This window comes from Ranitomeya variabilis, chromosome 3, assembly GCF_051348905.1.
Source record: "Ranitomeya variabilis isolate aRanVar5 chromosome 3, aRanVar5.hap1, whole genome shotgun sequence".
Taxonomy (NCBI): Eukaryota; Metazoa; Chordata; class Amphibia; order Anura; family Dendrobatidae; genus Ranitomeya; species Ranitomeya variabilis.
In genome coordinates this window covers 759,400,068-759,420,619 of record NC_135234.1, presented here as the reverse complement: position 1 = coordinate 759,420,619, position 20,552 = coordinate 759,400,068, and the positions used below count along the sequence as shown (strand labels likewise).

The 20,552-nt window shown below is 48.7% G+C and overlaps 1 protein-coding gene across 2 annotated transcripts; it reads right to left on the bottom strand.

Annotated features, from left to right (window-relative positions):
• Positions 1-687: 687 nt before the first annotated feature.
• Positions 688-14,337, bottom strand: AQP11 (aquaporin 11). 2 transcript variants are annotated; one of them, XM_077298695.1, is made up of 4 exons: positions 13,186-14,337; positions 12,282-12,971; positions 6,481-6,597; positions 688-3,946 (listed from the first exon to the last, which is right to left on the bottom strand). In XM_077298695.1, the coding sequence occupies exons 2-4, from the start codon at positions 12,862-12,864 to the stop codon at positions 3,858-3,860; spliced, it is 789 nt and encodes a 262-aa protein (XP_077154810.1). In that variant the 5' UTR covers positions 12,865-12,971; positions 13,186-14,337; the 3' UTR covers positions 688-3,857. The 2 variants fall into 2 exon arrangements, with proteins under 2 accessions (XP_077154810.1, XP_077154811.1); XM_077298696.1 differs by having other exon boundaries at positions 13,288-14,337.
• Between the last annotated feature and the right edge of the window lie 6,215 nt (positions 14,338-20,552).

Below are 20,552 nucleotides of genomic sequence, written 5' to 3'. Positions count from 1 at the left end.
GGGGGCAGATGTTTTTAGCCAGGGGGGGGCCAATAACCATGGACCCTCTCCTGGCTATTAATATCTGCCGTCAGTCACTGGCTTTACCATTCTGGCGGAGAAAATTGCGCGGGAGCCCACGCCAATTTTTTCCGCCATTTAACCCTTTATTTCAGCAGCTACAGCGCTGAAATTTTGCACATACACACTACTAACATTAGTAGTGTGGAATATGCAAAAAAAAAGGGGATATGAGATGGTTTACTGTATGTAACCATGTCTCATATCCTGTCGGGTTTGTGCAGGAGAAATGAAAAGCCGGCAATTGAATTACCGACTTTTCACTAACAGCGCTGCGTATTTCTCGCAAGTCACACTGCTGGTCCGCGTGGAATCCGTATTTTTCTCGCCCCCATAGACTTTCATTGGCGTATTATTTGCGCAATACGCTGACAAACGCAGCATGCTGCGATTTTGTACGGCCGTAGAAAGCCGTATAATACTGAACCGTAATATACGGCTGATAGGAGCAGCCCCATTGAGAAGCATTGTGCCGTATGTAATGCGAGTTTTACGTACGTAGTTTTTGCACTCTTACGTACGTAAAACAGGCATGTGTGACCCCGGCCTTACAAATACTGATGTAAAATACTGACCAAATGCTGCTAGTGTGACGGCAGCCTTACTATAACAAAAAAAAAGTCAGAGTTCTTTTTTTTTTTCCTTTTTAAAAGTCAAAGGGGAGGAGCTCCATCTTCTGGACTCTTTATGGGATACATTTTTAAAGAATTTGATCTACTGATGGATTAATTTGCTGTTGTTCATGCTTGTAGATTGCCAGGGGCTAGGCTTAGTTTATACCACTAGATAAGCAGGGACTAGGCGCGGTGTACACCACTGAATCACCGGGGATGGGCACGCTGTATACCATTGAACCATCGGGGACTGGGCACGGTATATACCACTGAATCACCGGGGACTGGGCACGGTGTATACCACTGAACCATCGGGGACTAGGCATGGGGTACACCACTGAATCACTGGGGACTGGGCACGGTGTATACCACTGAATCACCGGGGATGGGCACGCTGTATACCATTGAACCATCGGGGACTGGGCACGGTATATACCACTGAATCACCGGGGACTGGGCACGGTGTATACCACTGAACCATCGGGGACTAGGCATGGTGTACACCACTGAATCACTGGGAATGGGCACGGTGTATACCACTGAATCACCGGGGACTGGGCACGGTGTATACCACTGAATCACCGGGGACTGGGCACGGTGTACACCACTGAATCACCGGGGACTGGGCACGGTATATACCACTGAATCACCGGGGACTGGGCACGGTATATACCACTGAATCACCAGGGACTGGGCACGGTATATACCACTGAATCACTGGGGACTGGGCATGGTGTACACCACTGAATCACCAGGGACTGGGCACGGTATATACCACTGAATCACTGGGGACTGGGCACGGTGTATACCACTGAATCACCGGGGACTGGGGACGGTATATACCACTAAATCACCGGGGACTGGGTACGGTATAATACCACTGAATCACTGGGGACTGGGCACGGTATATACCACTGAATCACTGGGGACTGGGCACGGTATAATACCACTGAATCACCGGGGACTGGGCACGGTATATACCACTAAATCACCGGGGACTGGGCATGGTATATACCACTAAATCACCGGGGACTGGGCACGGTATAATACCACTGAATCACCGGGGACTGGGCACGGTATATACCACTGAATCACTGGGGACTGGGCACGGTATAATACCACTGAATCACCGGGGACTGGGCACGGTATATACCACTAAATCACCGGGGACTGGGCATGGTATATACCACTAAATCACCGGGGACTGGGCACGGTATAATACCACTGAATCACCGGGGACTGGGCACGGTATATACCACTAAATCACCGGGGACTGGGCATGGTATATACCACTAAATCACCGGGGACTGGGCACGGTATAATACCACTGAATCACCGGGGACTGGGCACGGTATATACCACTGAATCACCGGGGACTGGGCATGGTGTACACCACTAAATCACCGGGGACTGGGCACGGTATATACCACTGAATCACTGGGGACTGGGCACGGTATATACCACTGGATTCATTGGGGTATATCTATGACCTCAGCTCTGGACCACCATGGCCTAGATGTAGCATCTGGTGGCCCCTACAATGGCTATACATCATTCACGAGCCTTAAGCATGAAGGCGCAGGCTGAAGATATATCACACACTCGGGCCACAGTATATCCTCAAGACCATGCTATGTGTTTTTTTTCATCCCCACCTGCAAAGTAAGGGATTGAAAATAAGACCCCTGATTGTAGTGCATAACATTGTGCTTTTCTCGACCACATTATCAGAAAATTAACTCACAATCAGATCCAAACAACTTGGTTATCATGTGCAATCATCCATACCTTTAAACCCGTCCGTCACACTGTAATCACATAATCAGTTTTAAGTGAACGCCCCCTGAAGAAGTGTGGACGAAATGCGCGTCGGGGTGGAGGGACACGGCACCTTCTCATTACATTCAGTAAGTATAACTTTGAAACTCCGTTCTTAGATTGTGTTGTTATATTCATAGGTTTAATCCCTATTTAATTATTCAGCCATCATGAGGACATACTAATGTTGTATTATACGTTATTTTGATATTGTTTATACCTTTTACATAACCCTACCTCAGCAGTGGCACAGATATTTGTTAGGGAATCGCTGTGTATGGATTTTTAATGGTTGCATAATCTGGAATTCCGAATACTTGAGTACAGCGGAATGTATTTAAAGAGAGAGTAGCTGTATGTGTCGCTCACCTCTGAGGTCACTAGGTTTCAATGATATGTCTTTGTAATGGAGTATTAAATAAACTATTAGATTGGAATTGAATCCGTTTTATTGTGCTTTTTTCTGTTCACCTATCACTGATTATGTGATTACAGTGTGACAGACTGGTTTAAGCATATTACCATAAACTGGTTGGGCATTCACAAGCCAGATTGCGGCCACTGTGGGTATGGTATATACCACTAGGCCATCAGGGCCTAGTCACATTATATACCGTTACCTTCTTATGGCCTGAAATCAGTATATACCGCTGAGTCGGCAGGAATCTGGCACATTAGATCCCCATGGATGGGCTCAGACCATATACTCCGCTCAGTGCATAACACTAGGACACCAGGGACATGGCACAATATATACTACCAGCCCAGCAGTACATAGAGCTGAATAACCCAGGTGGTGCCCTGGTAGAATACCCACCACTAGATGCATCTGGCTGGCATGGCTCCATCATTTTTTTTTTTTTGGTGCATCACTGATGGGTCGTCCGATTTACACTAAATGACACATAGAGGCCCCATTAGGGGTGGACTGGATTAAAAAAAAAATATATATATATTGTGAGGTTTCTTATATGATCCTCACACCTCAGGCACAAGCTAAAGATTAAGGCTCGGTTCACCCTTGGTCCATGGATGAGATGAGAAAGTGCCAGTGGGAGCAGCACATAGGAAACGGTGCCCGGGAGGGCTGCAGCGCCCCCAGCAGGACGGGAGGGCCGTAGCGCCCCCGGCAGGATGGGAGGGCCGTAGCGCCTCCAGCAGGATGGGAGGGCCGTAGTGCCTCCAGCAGGATGGGAGCCCATGATGCCCCATAATGTCCCCCAGGATTTACATAGAACAAATGAGGTAAGAAAGGTCCAACAAAAATCCAGAACCATCAATAAGAGCCGAGCCCGCGGATCAGTCGGTGAGCGTTGTTGCACTGGTTATTATTCGGATGTGATCGCGGCTCCCGGGACGTCTCTTCTAGTCTCTCTTGATGTCTCGCGAAAAAGGTCTGTCCTGTCTCAGCTTGGGAATGCAGCGCTCCAAAATCGCGATGGAGGCAACCATTCCTGGAAATGGAGAAGATGGAGTTATAATGGAGGCTTAATAAATATAAAAAACTGATCTGTGAGCGTCCAAGTATTATATGCCAGGGGGTCTCACTGACTGACCCTCCCAAATATCACTGTTATGGGGGCACTGTGGATATCACTGTTATTATGGGGGCACTGTGGATATCACTGTTATGGGGGCACTGTGTATATCACTGTTATTATGGGGGCACTGTGGATATCACTGTTATTATGGGGACACTGTGGATATCACTGTTATTATGGTGCACTGTGGATATCACTGTTATGGGGCACTGTGGATATCACTGTTATTATGGGGCACTGGATATCACTGTTATTATGGGGGCACTGTGGATATCACTGTTATTATGGGGACACTGTGGATATCACTGTTATTATGGGGGCACTGTGGATATCACTTATTATGGGGGCACTGTGGATATCACTGTTATTATGGGGACACTGTGGATATCACTGTTATTATGGGGCACTGTGGATATCACTGTTATGGGGCACTGTGGATATCACTGTTATTATGGGGCACTGGATATCACTGTTATTATGGGGGCACTGTGGATATCACTGTTATCATGGGGGCACTGTGGATATCACTGTTATTATGGGGGCACTGTGGATGTCGCTGTTATGGGGCACTGGATATCACTGTTATTATGGGGACACTGGATATCACTGTTATTATGGGGCACTGTGGATATCACTGTTATTATGGGGCACTGTGGATATCACTGTTATTATGGGGCACTGTGGATATCACTGTTATTATGGGGGCACTGGATATCACTGTTATTATGGGGCACTGTGGATATCACTGTTATTATGGGGCACTGTGGATATCACTGTTATTACGGAGCACTGTGGATATCACTGTTGTTATGGGGACACTGTGGATATCACTGTTATTATGGGGGCACTGTGCATATCACTGTTATTATGGGGACACTGTGGATATCACTGTTATTATGGGGCACTGTGGATATCGCTGTTATTATGGGGCACTGTGGATATCGCTGTTATTATGGGGCACTGTGGATATCACTGTTATTATGGGGCACTGTGGATATCACTGTTATTATGGGGGCACTGTGGATATCACTGTTATCATGGGGGCACTGTGGATATCACTGTTATCATGGGGCACTGTGGATATCACTGTTATCATGGGGCACTGTGGATATCACTGTTATTATGGGGGCACTGTGGATGTCGCTGTTATGGGGCACTGTGGATGTCGCTGTTATGGGGACACTGGATATCACTGTTATTATGGGGCACTGTGGATATCACTGTTATTATGGGGCACTGTGGATATCACTGTTATTATGGGGCACTGTGGATATCACTGTTATTATGGGGGCACTGTGGATATCACTGTTATGGGGCACTGTGGATATCACTGTTATTATGGGGGCACTGTGGATATCACTGTTATTATGGGGGCACTGTGGATATCACTTATTATGGGGGCACTGTGCATATCACTGTTATTATGGGGGCACTGTGGATATCACTGTTATTATGGGGGCACTGTGGATATCACTGTTATGGGGGCACTGTGGATATCACTGTTATTATGGGGGCACTGTGGATATCACTGTTATTATGGGGGCACTGTGGATATCACTGTTATGGGGGCACTGTGGATATCTGTTATTATGGGGGGCACTGTGGATATCGCTATTATGGGGCACTGTGGATATCGCTGTTATTATGGGGCACTGTGGATATCACTGTTATTATGGGGCACTGTGGATATCACTGTTATTATGGGGGCACTGTGGATATCACTGTTATTATGGGGGCACTGTGGATATCACTGTTATTATGGGGGCACTGTGGATATCACTGTTATTATGGGGGGCACTGTGGATATCACTGTTATTATGGGGGCACTGTGGATATCACTGTTATTATGGGGGGCACTGTGGATATCACTGTTATTATGGGGGCACTGTGGATATCACTGTTATTATGGGGGCACTGTGGATATCACTGTTATTATGGGGCACTGTGGATATCACTGTTATTATGGGGCACTGTGGATATCACTGTTATTATGGGGGAACTGTGGATATCACTGTTATTATGGGGCACTGTGGATATCACTGTTATTATGGGGCACTGTGGATATCTATTATTATGGGGGCACTGTGGATATCACTGTTATTATGGGGGCACTGTGGATATCACTGTTATTATGGGGGCACTGTGGATATCTCTATTATTATGGGGGCACTGTGGATATCTCTATTATTATGGGGGAACTGTGGATATCACTGTTATTATGGGGCACTGTGGATATCACTGTTATTATGGGGCACTGTGGATATCACTGTTATTATGGGGCACTGTGGATATCTCTATTATTATGGGGGCACTGTGGATATCTCTATTATTATGGGGGCACGGTGCCTGTACGCAGACTAAGGATCCCCTCACAGTGCATTGTTGTCCGGTTGGAGTGTTGGGACGGTAAATGTCTGTAGGGCCCCTTCTCTCCGGCCGGTACTCACCGATGATCGGGCCGATCCAGTACACGATGACGTACTGCAGAAAGCTGTTTCCCTGGCACAAGAACACAACTGCGAAGGCAAGCGCGGGGTTAAACACGGCTCCGGTTAGGGGTCCACCTGGAACAACCACAGGCGGCATTATTAATAGAGAAGATATAGAAGCTTCTCCAGCTTAGCTGCCCCTACTGTGCAAAAATATTGTAGAAAGAAGGCGATAGCCTCCCAGAAACAGCACCACCCTTGTCTACAGGTCATGAGTGGTATTACAGCTCAACACCATTTATTGCAATGGCGCTTCTGCTGCAATACCAGATTCAACCCGTGAACCGTGGTGGCGCTGTTTATGAACAAGGCAGCCAAGGTTTTATGATCCTGGGCAACCCCTTGTCCCATGGGAGACAGGGAAGGTGAGATATATGAGCTGTTTAATGGGGTCCCGGTAACGTAAGGACCCAAACCAACAGCTCCCAATATCTCAGCTTCCTGGACTATAATGAGTGCTATAGGAGGGATACAGCTGGATTTAATGAGGGCAGTACCCTTATATAACGCCTCGACTTCACAATCATGCAATTGAATTGCTCTCTGGCAAAATACTCAAAAACTTTACTAATCCCCCCTCCCCCATCAGCAGCCGCCGGGAGGATAAAGTGCAAAGTTCTCAGAACTGTTATTTTCCAGATGGAGGTGAAGTTCCACTTTATAACCCGTGAATTACCTGGAGGCCGGACCGCGGGGTCATGGAGTGATTATGTGCCAGCACTTGTTATGTGGACGGCAAAAAATAAAAACATTACAGGTCTATTTCCATAGAGTGCCGACATTTTTGCAAAAAAGTTTTGCCGCAATTTTGTAAAATGCTGCAATAGCTACACTATGGCCGAAAACATGCAAAGACCCTTCCTAAGAGCACGTGAGACCCATGTACCAGCCTGCGGGCCGTCAGGGATACGTGCACACGGCGTCTTTTATGCGCAGCAGCAACATGACGGCAGGTTATTTTTTTCCTGGAGCGTCTTTTCTGCCATCTTTTTGGACATCCTAGTGGAAGCACCAGAAAAACGAAGCGGCCACTTTTAGCAACTTCACAGCTTTCAAAGTGGATAAAGAAGGCTCCAAAAGATGGAACACGCGCACAGCAAGTAGTTTCCATTTTACAGTGCAGACGGTCATTCTTTTTTTACGTTATTTGATCCTTTTTTTGATAGGATCCAGGCGGAATCGGACCAAGAAAGACGTCATGTGCACCCTCTTAACGCTTGTTCACACGCTGCATTTTTGTCGCAGAGTTTTACAGTAGCGGCAAAGTGAATGAGGTTTCTGAATTCTCATGCGCGCGCTGCTTATTTTTTTTCTTGCAGATTTGAAGCATCAAAGCGTTTTGTTTGATTTTTTTCAAATCTGCAGCGCCTCAATTCTTTGTGGTTTTGCATCGCTTATCATCCACCCAAATAAATGGGAAAAAAAACGCATCAAAAAAGCATTTTACGCAATATTTTTTTCCTAACAAAAAAATTTGCAAATAATCAAGTGCACATTTTAGAGATTCCACTCAAAAAATTTAGCAAAAACATTGATGCCCGGCCACTGTACTGAAGTGCGGCTACTGGGAGAAAATTAATTTATTTCCTCCCGGGAGCCGCCGGCTTTCAGTCATGGAGGCGGTGCAGGGAGTGGTTACAGTCATCGCTAATAGCACCAATTACTGTACTATGACCGGAAGGGGCGGTTGTAGTGGACCAACCAGGGTTGGTGCGAAAGGACAGGAAAAGAGTTTGTTTCTGGCGGCGAAAGGGTCGTCTGGTCTTTTGCTGAGGGAGGAATTTGCTTTTCCCTTCTGTAGCCTCAGAGATAAGCTGATCCAGCTTCTCCCCACATAAGCCACCGCTCTGATAAGGCAGAGAGGTTAAGGACTTTGTGGACACCGACTCCGCTGACCATTCCCAAAGCCACAGAGCCCTTCTGATGGTGATGGCATTTGAGGCTGCCAATGCAGCGCAATTGGCAGCATCCAGGGAAGCGTGTACCACATAGTCTCCGGCTGGGGAAATCTGATGGGCCAACTCCTCTGCTTCCGGGGGAAGGTTACTGTCTTGGATTGTTTTGGCCAGGGAATCCGCCCAGCAGACCATTGCTTTGGCAACCCATGTCGCCGCCAAAGAGGGAGAGAGTGCGGAGCCTGAGGCTTCAAACACTGAGCGGGCCAGATCCTCTGACGATCCGTCGGATTTTTAATTGAAGATCCGTCTGGTAATGACAGAGTTTTGGAGGCCAGATGAGACATGTGGATCAACTGGAGGGGATTCTGCACACACCTTCGGAAAAGGGATATCTTGCCTCAAGAGGCTTCTGTCCTATGAAGCGTTTGTCTGGCCGCTCTCTATGCTTCTGAAGTATGTCCTGAAACTCGGGATGGTTGGTGAACATGTTTGGCTACGTTCCCATTTGCGTTGTGCGGCGCAGCGTCGGCGACGCAACGCACAACGCGTGCAGAGGAGCATCCTGAAGGAAGATAATGAACGCCAGGAGCAGTAAGAGATGATCGCGCTAAAAAGACGCGCCAAGAGAGTGGGCAGAGCCAGCTGAAAGTGCGCAAGCGAGTGGGAAGAGCTTCCAGCTTGCTCCCTAGCAAAGGCCAAAACCGAGGAGTAAATTTCCGGTGCCGACAGGAACGTACCCGTATGGAGAGCGCAGCACTGCCAGGAGCCCTCCTGCTGACCCCGACACTTACTAATCGGAGATCCGGGGGCCCGCTGAAGAAAAGCAGAGCTCAACCGCTCTGCTTGCAGATACCGCTCTGCTTGCAGTCAGGTACCGCAGATTTGGATGGTGCAGGAACCCTCCAACCATCATCTCTTTGGAAGGGATGTGGAGAGGGACCGTCTGCCTCCTTCCATCACCGCTGTTCTATCAGCAGTGATGCAGCGGGGGCCACACGGATGCCATCAGAGCCTCTGTAGGGGTTCATGCCAATAGGATGGGACAGGGCTGTTGTCTGGCTGTAAGCCTGGCTGCAGAAAGGGGTACATGGAGGTGACACTCCATGTTCCCATCTGTTGATGGTGCGGAGAGCTGTGCCCCTAGAATCAGCTGAAGCATGGCTATAGACTGCGCAGGATGGGGTTCGTGGAGGCGACACTGTAGGAAGCTGGCTCGGGCCGGTAATGCCTCTCGTATCGGTTCCGGAACTATCGGGGCTGTCATCATTGTTGCTGGGGGAAAGCTTTCTGTCTCGGACAGACCTTTGCACTCAACTATAGGGGGCGTGTTAGGGATAAAAGGGGCGGGGCGCTGGAAAGCGAGACACTGAGCGGGAAGACAGAGTGCGCAGCAGGAGAAGGTTGATTCACTCTCCGTGGGGCGACGCGATAGTACAGGCCAGCGTTGCAGTTCCCTGACTGTGTGGAACGTATATTCGTGTGCTCACTCACCCCTGTTACTGTAAATCCGTCCCGCACCGTTCCGCTGACTGCCGCGAGCGCGCGGCCTAAGTCTGACCAGGAGAATCCTATAGAGCCGGATAGCTTCACCCCCGCCTCCACAACTAAACCAAGTCAAACTACAGCGGTACCACAGACTACTTCTCAGCACGTACATCGCCCCGGTACCACAGGACCTCGTCTAGGAGAGCCAGGAAACGCCGCTTACATCAGGAGACAGTGAATCAACTTTCTCCAGGATCAGGCTAGAGACTTAACGCGTCACTTGCGGCGCCACCGTGGGATTTCAAGCTTCCACAGCCCAGAAACCATCAGACTGATGAATTTACCTGTTTCATAAACATTTGTTCTCACCCTGAAACTATACCCAGTTTTACTCCCCTATTAACCCTTTCTCTCCCTGCGTGGAGTATCCCCTGTAATAATCCTTTCAACTCTTGCTCTGCCTCCTGCTTGTCACTGCATCCCGCGTCCCTGCAATTCTACAACTCCACGTTCCCACCTGTTGTTGGTTGGGGGAGATTGGAACCCTGAAGGGATCCGTTGCCCCTATGATCCTTGAGAAAAATTGTTAAAAAGGTAAAAAAATAGAATAAAAAAAAATATAAAATAAAAAATTTGTGGTCTGAATAGCAGATTCCTGTGCCTCCTACGGACACTAAGCACTGGTTCAGCTAGAGCTAGTGTGTGGGTGTAACTGCAGAGGAGCTAACTTTTTTTTATATATTATTATTATTACTAGATGGAGGCCGGATGCTATCGCATCGGGAGGGCGGTAATGTCACGATGGGGGCTGGCTTTGCAGCGTTGAGAATCTCTCCCCCCCATGTGCTCACCCGCCTATCCACAAACTCTTTCCCCATGTGCTAACTTCTCCCGTCTGTACTCTTCTTTGACCTGTCTACCCCATGTGCTATCCAGCTCCTGGGCAGGGGAGGAAGCAAAAGACAATACTGACATTATAGGAGGAGATCGCAGAGGATACATTTTGTGAGGTAAAATATTTTTTAAAAACAGTCAGCGAAATATTTTACCTCACAAAATGAATCCTCTGTGATCTCCTGCTGTAATGTCAGTATTGTCTTTTGCTTCCTCCCCTGCCCAGGAGATGTGGTATGTTCAGTACATGGTCAGACACAGAAAATTTTTAAAATGAACTTTCGTTTGTGGGAAAACCCCTTTAATGTGACCGGCTTCCTCTGCCTGTAGACAAGTCACGCATCTGCCGCCGGGATCACCCGAATGAGTCACTGCACCTGCGTGTAATTCGCTCAGGCGCAGTAAATCAGACCGCCGCCATCTTTGTGCAGATAGATAGCGGCGGTCGCATTAAAACTGCGCATGCGCTCCTCCTGTACAAAGATGGCGGCAGTCAGTGAATCATTCGGCTGATCCTGGCGGCGGCGTGTTCGCAACGGTGTTCCGCTGGTGGTACCGTGCAAGAGGCTGCGTGAGTGTGTGAATATGTGAATGCGAATGAGTGTGTGTGGTGCGTACGGCGTATAGTGTGTGTGTGAGGTGCGACGGTGTTCCGCTGGTGGTACCGTGCAATAGGTTGGTATCAACAGCAGTTTCCATATTGAGACACCCATCACTTGGGTGTCCCAATATGGCGGTCGGTGAACTTCCTCCGCTTGGAATTCTGGGATACGGTGACATCTGGACAGAATAGGAAATGAAAACATTACAAGGCAATTATATAAATAGCTTATATTCACTTAGTGTCAGCCTCCTAGTGACAGCAGCATACACCCATGGTCATGTGTCTCCCAATGAGGCAAAGGAGAAATACAGCGTGCTTCAATCCCTCATTATTTTTAGGATTTTTGCTTGTTGTCAATGAATGGAAACCTATGACTGTGGAGGTCACTGTTATGGGGACACAGTGGAGGTCACTGTTATTGGGGCACTGTGGGGGGTCACTGTTCTGGGGACACAGTGGAGGTCACTGTTATGGGGGCACCGTTATGGGGGCACTGTGGAGGTCACGGTTATGGGGGCACTGTGGAGGTCACTGTTATGGGGACACAGAGGAGGTCACTGTTATGGGGGCACTGTGGGGGTCACTGTTATGGGGGCACTGTGGCGGTCACGGTTATGGGGGCACTGTGGAGGTCACTGTTATGAGGTCACTGCTATGGGGACATAGTGGAGGCCACTGTTATGGGGGCACTGTGGGGGTCACTGTTATGGGGGCACTGTGGGGGTCACGGTTATGGGGGCACTGTGGAGGTCACTGTTATGAGGTCACTGTTATGGGGACATAGTGGAGGTCACTGTTATGGGGGCACTGTGGGGGTCACTGTTATTGCTGGCGGACAGAATATTAAGGGTTAATAGGGATTGCATGGTTTTCCTTACCTACGCAGACAATGGCGGTGATGGTCAGGGCCACCACATGGGGTCTGTACTGAGATTCCACTCGAGGAAGAAAGTGCAGTGCCAGGAAGAGGGCGAGGGCGCAGGCCATCTCCACCAGCGCACCCTGCCAAGGTGTCATGTTCAGGGGGCTCTTGCACTCCCCATCCCACTCATGTAGAGGGGACAATCGCAGCAGCCAGATGAAGGGCATCAGCACCTGGGACAGCACCGCACCCACAAACTGTGCACCCACCCTTAGGATGATGTGTACCCCAGGGGCCCGTGCTCGCAGCCACTGCTCCAGGCTGCCACACGGGTTACAGCTGGCACCCTGGGATGTCAGGCAGTGCAGCACAGTTAGCAAGTAGGTGAGGGCCAGTGCCAGCCAGGGCTGGATGCCACCGCGAGTCCCGAGTACGACCATCTCCCTGGTGCAGCAACTTAGTTGAAGGGTGGATATCACTTCTATGAGCAGATCCTGTGCCAGTCCTGAGCGCAGCTTGGAGTGGGTCACTGAGCGCAGAAACTCGCATAGTGCCACCATGATGCCAACCACAGCTGCAGAGCCCAGCAGGAGGTGCATGATGCCCTTCTTTTGGGTGCAGGGGCACAGTCACTACTCCAGTGCTGGGTGTGTGGGCACAGTCACTACTCCTCCAGTGCGGGGCGTGTGGGCACAGTCACTACTCCTCCAGTGAAGGGTTTTGTGGGCACAGTCACTGCTCCTCCAGTGCAGGGTGTGTGGGCACAGTCACTACTCCTCCAGTGCAGGGTGTGTGGGCACAGTCACTGCTCCTCCAGTGCAGGGTGTGTGGGCACAGTCACTACTCCTCCAGTGCAGGGTGTGTGGGCACAGTCACTGCTCCTCCAGTGCAGGGTGTGTGGGCACAGTCACTACTCCTCCAGTGCTGGGTGTGTGGGCACAGTCACTTCTCCCCCAGTGCAGGGTGTGTGGGCACAGTCACTGCTCCTCCAGTGCGGGGCGTGTGGGCACAGTCACTACTCCAGTGCAGGGTGTGTGGGCACAGTCACTACTCCAGTGTGGGGTGTGTGGGCACAGTCACTACTCCTCCAGTGAATGGTTTTGTGGGCACAGTCACTACTCCTCCAGTGCTCTGTGTGTGGGCACAGTCACTTCTCCACCAGTGCTGGGTGTATGGGCACAGTCACTGCTCCTCCAGTGCAGGGTGTGTGGGCACAGTCACTGCTCCTCCAGTGCAGGGTGTGTGGGCACAGTCACTGCTCCTCCAGTGCAGGGTGTGTGGGCACAGTCACTACTCCTCCAGTGCAGGGTGTGTGGGCACAGTCACTACTACTCCAGTGCTGGGTGTGTGGGCACAGTCACTTCTCCTCCAGTGCTGGCTGTGTGGGCACAGTCACTTCTCCAGTGCTGGCTGTGTGGGCACAGTCACTTCTCCCCCAGTGCAGGGTGCGTGGGCACAGTCACTGCTCCTCCAGTGCAGGGTGTGTGGGCACAGTCACTACTCCTCCAGTGAAGGGTTTTGTGGGCACAGTCACTGCTCCTCCAGTGCAGGGTGTGTGGGCACAGTCACTACTCCTCCAGTGCAGGGTGTGTGGGCACAGTCACTACTCCTCCAGTGCAGGGTGTGTGGGCACAGTCACTTCTCCTCCAGTGCTGGCTGTGTGGGCACAGTCACTTCTCCAGTGCTGGCTGTGTGGGCACAGTCACTTCTCCCCCAGTGCAGGGTGCGTGGGCACAGTCACTTCTCCCCCAGTGCAGGGTGTGTGGGCACAGTCACTTCTCCTCCAGTGCAGGGTGTGTGGGCACAGTCACTTTTCCTCCAGTGCAGGGTGTGTGGGCACAGTCACTTTTCCTCCAGTGCTGGCTGTGTGGGCACAGTCACTTTTCCTCCAGTGCTGGCTGTGTGGGCACAGTCACTATTCCCCCAGTGCTGGCTGTGTGGGCACAGTCACTATTCCCCCAGTGCAGGGTCTGCTCTGCCCCCTGTGCTCCTCTTGCGCCTCTTCTGAGCCTTCCTGCAGCCAATGTGAATATGTCAGAACAGGACACGTGTGAGACGACAAAGGAGGCGTGTACGGCGATGACGTCACAATCACGTGGGCGGGGCTATGTCCTCCACCTCTTGCAGCAGTTCCGCGCCCCCTGCCGGTGTTCTGAAAATTGTCGGCATGTCGTAGATAGTAGGGATGGGCGAGGCTACGGAGTCACGTGCCGCAAACTGACCAATCACGGCCAAGCAGCAGCTGAAGATGCAGGGTGGAGAGAAGAGGAGCTCTGGGCGGGGCTCTGGGCGGCAACATGCCTGAAAATTTCAGGGACGGGCGTGATTATGGCACCTGGGGGCCTGGTTAAAACCACAATAGTGAGGGAGGGGGCGTGACAAAGGGAGGGGGGCGTTACTATGCTCAGAAATTTCAGGGCGTCTTCATTTCTGCAAAGGGGGGTGATTAAAGCAGCGGGGAGTGACTACATGCCGAGAAGGGGAGTGTATACATGCCCAGAAATTTCACCAGAGGGACGATGCTGAAGTTGGTTTCTTATTCGTTCAGTTTCTTATTCGGCTATTTTTTATTTTCTGTTTTTTTTCAGGTTTTTCAATAAAAATAAACCATTGTAAGTATATAATATTATGCGGTCATGTGCCCTCTTGTGAATACACTTAAAAACAGATAAAAATATTAGAAGGCTGGCACAAAAATGGGCATCAAAGTGGGCACTGAGGTATGGTATTAAAGGTGTTAAATGGCTTTGTGCCACTGATCTGACACCTGACTTGCATACCTTGTGATGCCACACATCAAGTTCCTGTCAATCCAGCCTGGCACAAATGGGTTCTGGGCATCAGAACTGGCATCAAAGTGGGCAGAGAACCAATTTTCACACATGCGAATAAGTAACAGCTATTTTTAAGGGGTTAAATGCCTTTGTGCTACTTATTAAACACCTGATTTACATACCTACTGATGCCCCACATGAAATCCATGTCACTCCAGCCTGGCACAAATGGGTTCTGGGCATCAAAACTGGCATCAAATGGGGCAAATCGCCCATTTTCACTGATTTGAATAAGTAACAGCTATTTTTAAGGGGTTAAATGCCTTTGTGCCACTGATCTAACACCTGATTTACATACCTACTGATGCCCCACATGAAATACATGTCACTCCAGCCTGGCACAAATGGGTTCTGGGCATCAGAACTGGCATCAAAATGGTCAAATTGCCCATTTTCACAGATTTGAATAAGTAACAGCTATTTTTGAGAGGTTAAATGCCTTTGTGCCACTGATTTAACACCTGATTAACATACCTAATGATGCCCCACATGAAATCCATGTCACTCCAGCCTGGCACAAATGGGTTCTGGGCATCAGAACTGGCATCAAATGGGGCAAACAGCCCATTTTCACAGATTTGAATAAGTAACTGATGTTTTTAAGGGGTTAAATGCCTTTGGGCCACTGATCTGACACTTAAAATACACAGACAGTGATGCCCTGCATCAAACCCAGGTCCCTTCAGCCTGGCCCAAATGGGTTCTGGGCACCAGAACTGGCATCAAAGTGGGCAAACAGCCAATTTTCGCAGATTTGAATAAGTAACTGATGTTTTTAAGGGGTTAAATGCCTTTGGGCCACTGATCTGACACTTAAAATACACAGACAGTGATGCCCTGCATCAAACCCAGGTCTCTCCAGCCTGGCCCAAATGGGTTCTGGGCACCAGAACTGGCATCAAAGTGGGCAAACAGCCCATTTTCACAGATTTGAATAAGTAAGTGGTGTTTTTAAGGGGTTAAATTCCTTTGTGCCACTGATACCAGAGTGCATACATATAGAACAGGGAGCCCCACAATAAAACCAGGTCTCTTCAGCCTGGCCCTAATTAGTTCTGGGCATCAGAACTGTCATCAAACTGGGCAAACAGCCAATTTTAACAGATTTGAATAGGGACCTGCTGTTTTTAAGGGGTTAAATGGCTTTGGGCCACTGATCTGACACTTAAAATACACAAATAGCGATGCCCTGCATCAAACCCAGGTCCCTCCAGCCTAGCCCAAATGGGTTCTGGGCACCAGAATTAGCATCAAAGTGGGCAAATATAGTGGGTTGGTGTCGGGAATGCCTTGGTTACAGCATCAAAACCCTGTTATTAACTGGGTTAATGAGGAAATTGTTCAATGGTCCTTATCTAAGTCCTTGAAGTGTGTATCTGTGTTGTCTGTCGGTCTGGAAGCTATTCCGGAGTATCTGAAGGTCTTTGAAGACGTGTTCTCTGAAAGCGAGGCTGAGGTTCTACCGCCACATCCATCTTTTAATTGTGCCATCAATTTAATCTGTCTTGTCCTGAGCGGCTGGCCATGAAGGAGTATATTGCCGAGAGTCTTCGTAAGGGGCATATCCGCCCTTATGTTTCTCCTATGGCAGCTGGCTTTTTCTTTGTAAAGAAAAAAGATGGTGGTTTGAGTCCTTGCCTCGACTTTCGGGAACTCAACAAAATCACTGTGAGAAACACTTACCCACTTCCTCTCATTCCTGACTTGTGTAACCAGTTGTCTGGGGCCAAATGATTTTCAAAGTTGGATTTGTGGGGAGCCTATAATTGGATAAGTGTTTGAGAGGGAGACGAGTGGAAGACGGCGTTTCTCACGTGAGAAGTTCTTTTTGAGAATCTTTTTACGTCCTTCGGGCTAACAAACACCCCTGGCCATTTTTCAAAATTTTATTAATATTGTGTTTGCTGATCTGATCGGTCACTTTGCGATTATTTACCTTGACGACATCTTGGTTTACTCCCCTGACAGTGAAACCCATTTTCACTATTTGCGTACTGTCCTTCATAGACTCAGGGAAAAACTACTTTTTTCAAAATTTGAAATGTTAATTTTTTGTACAGGAGTTATCATTTTTGGGTTTGATTGTTTCCAATGAGGGGTTTCACATGGATCCCAAGAAGGTGCAGGCTATTAGTGATTGGGTTCAGCCCCGTGACTTGAAGGGTTTGCAACTAGTGATGAGCGAGTATACTCGTTACTTGGGTTTTCCCGAGCACACTCGGGTGGTCTCCAAGTATTTATGTCTGATCAGAGATTTAGTTTTCCTTGCCGCAGCTGCATGATTTACAGCTACTAGACAGCTTGATTACATGTGGGGATTCCCTGGCAAACAGGCAACCCCGACATGTACTCAGGCTGGCTAGCAGCCATACATTATGCAGCTGCATCAACAAAAACTAAATCTCTGAGCAGTCACAAATACTCGGGAGACCACCCGAGCGTGCTCGGGAAAGCCCGAGCAACGAGTATACTCGCTCATCACTATTTGCAACGCTTCTTGGGGTTTGCAAACTACTATCGAAAGTTCATCAAGTGTTTTTTGCAGGTAGTTAATAGTGATGAGCGAATATACTTGTTGCTCGGGAAATCTCCGAGTATTTGTGACTGCTCAGAGATTTAGTTTTTGTTGACGCAGCTGCATGATTTATGGCAATTATGGCACTTAGCCTCTCTCTTCCCACTGCCCTGTAGCGGTGGCAATGGGGTAATAGTTGGGTGGTTGATGTGACCTTTGAATTGTAAGGTCACATCAAGCCCGGCTTAGTAATGGAGAGGTGTCAATAAGACAGCTATCCATTACTAATCCTATAGATCTCCTGTAATGAATAAAAAAAAAAAAAAACAACAATATACCTGTCCGTTGTTCTGTCCCACGCAGTAATCCATATCTGGGGAAAATACAGTTTGCAACCAGGACTGTACTAAGATGCTACCAGCCCAGCTGCAAACTACTGGGGAATGAGGAGATGCTGCCAGCGCAGCCTCAGTGACTAGCGGTGAAGTCACTGCGTCTACCCTCCCTGCTTGCCTGACCCGCGCTGAACTCTGGAGCGTGGGAAAATGCCAGTTCATTTTCCCACGCTGCAGAGTTCATTGCAGTTCAAGCCGGAAGGGAGGGCAGACTATGTGACATCAGCACTAGTCTCTGTAGCTGCACTGGCAGCATCTCCTCATTCCCCAGTAGTTTGCAGCCATGGCGGTTGCATTTCAGCACCGCTCCTAGTTGCAAACTGTATTTTCCCCAGATATTGATTACTGCGTGGGACAGAACGACTGACAGGTATGGTATATTGTTGGGTTTTTGTTTTTGTTTTTTTTAATTACAGGAGAACAAGGGCGTTGTATGTATTAGCTGGATAATAAGGATGAAAAACTGTGTTTAGTGTTTTATTTCATTAAAAGACTTTATCCTGGCTGCGTCTTTATTGAACCTGTAACAACTATAGGATTAGCAATGGATAGGTGTCTTCTTGACACTTCTCCATTACTAAGCCGGGCTTGATGTGACCTTACAATATAAAGGTCACATCAACCCCCAAACTATTACCCCATATACCACCGATACAGGGCAGCGGGAAGAGAGAGGCTAAGTGCTGAAATTGGTGAATCTTAAAAATGTGACATTTCTGGGGAGGCTGAGAGCTAGTGTTTGTAGCCATGAGGGGTCAATATCCATGGCCCCTTCCTAGGCTATGAATATCAGCCCGCAGCTGTCTGCATAGCTTTTTCTGGAATTTAATTATAAGGGTACCCCATGTCATTTTTGGGGGCTACCCTATTTTAATAGCCAGTAAACACTAAAAATACAGCTGTGGGCTCATATTCATAGCCTGGGGAGATCCATGGGTATTAACCCCTTCTTAGGCTATAAACATTGGCCTCCAGTCGCTGGCTTTCCCTCTCTGGATTGGAAAATTATGCGGGAGCCCGCAACATTTTTTCCCCCCAAAATAATCTTTTATTAATTACATACATGTCCTCTAATTTGCACACACACTATACTAATTGTATTGATCACTGACATATACAGTACATATCTAACTATTCTGCATCTACTTAGTGTATGTAAACCATGTCTTCTATCCTGTCGGCTCCAGCAGTGATTTTAGAGAGGCTGACAAATGAATTACCGGCTATTCTTCTATGTATCTCTCTCTGCAATATAAAGACTATATATATACAGTGTATATATATATATATATATATATATATATATATAACCATATGCAAGAAGAAAGAGAAGGCACTCACCGATCTAAATTTCCCAACTTTATTTCATCTTAATGTTAAAAAAATTCCATGGCCGGGGGAGTGAGGAGCGGAGTTCTTGTGAGCAGGGATAGACGACGGCCGTTTGTGCTTGCGCTTCCACGGGTCAGTATTTTGTTAACATGAAGATGAAATAAAGTTGGGAATTTTAGATCGGTGAGTGCCTTCTCTTTCTTCTTGCATATGGTCATGGATTTTCGTGTATTTTCAGAAGAGCACCTATGATCTTGATGCATGGCTGATGCTAGGACTATTATTCATTAATACCTGAACCCGAAATTTTTGGATAACCTCGTTTCACAGACAGTGCCGTTCGTTTTTGGTCTTCTTGGCGTTATATATATATATATATACACACACCCACTAGCTATTGAACCTGTTCTACGCCCGGGTGGCGAGCATTTGTATTGGTATATGGTCTCCATCCTGGTATGCGCCTCTTCCATCCTGCCCCCTAATCTTGTCATGTGCTGCTACCATCTTGCACCCCCATCCTGTCATACGCTGCTCCCATCCTGCGCCCCCTTCCTGTCATGTGCAGCCCCATCCTGTGCCCTCATCCTGTTTTGTGCGCCTCCATCTTGTCATGTGCTACTCTTTTCCTGTGCCCTCATCCTGTCATGTGCTGCTCCCATCCTGCGCCCCCATCCTGTCATGTGCTGCTTTCATCCTGCGCCCCATCCTGTCATGTGCTGCTCCCATTCTGCGCCCCCATTCTGTAATGTGCTGCTCCCATCCTGCGCCCCCATTCTGTCATGTGCTGCAACCATTCTGCGCCCCCATTCTGTCATGTGCTGCTCCCATCCTGTGCCCCCATTCTGTCATGTGCTGCTCCCATCCTGCGCCCCATTCTGTAATGTGCTGCACCCATTCTGCGCCCCCATTCTGTCATGTGCTGCTCCCATCGTTGATGGCCCCCATAAGATGCTCCATAGCATAATATGCCCCGTATGCTGATGCTGCGATTTCAAAAAAAAAATGACAGACTCACCTCTCGTCGCTGGGCGCCGAGTGCCTAAGCAGGCGGGAACACCAGCGCACTATGGGGGTCAGGTGCTGGAGTCGCCGCTGGCTAAGGCCCCCGGTGTAACAGCGTGTCCCTCCCCCGGCCTGTGTCCCTGGACTGCTATGTAATCAGGCTTGAGTCAACAACCAGAAGGGGGAGCTTTCCCTCATGGAGGGAT

Excerpts from the sequence above, each read along its gene's own strand:
- AQP11 (XM_077298695.1), bottom strand. The coding sequence starts at position 12,864 with ATGCACCTCCTGCTGGGCTCTGCAGCTGTGGTTGGCATCATGGTGGCA. Across the intron at positions 6,598-12,281 it reads CACCGCCATTGTCTGCGTAG|GTGGACCCCTAACCGGAGCC; the intron begins GTAAGGAAAACC and ends TGGTTGTTCCAG. Across the intron at positions 3,947-6,480 it reads CTGGATCGGCCCGATCATCG|GAATGGTTGCCTCCATCGCG; the intron begins GTGAGTACCGGC and ends CTCCATTTCCAG.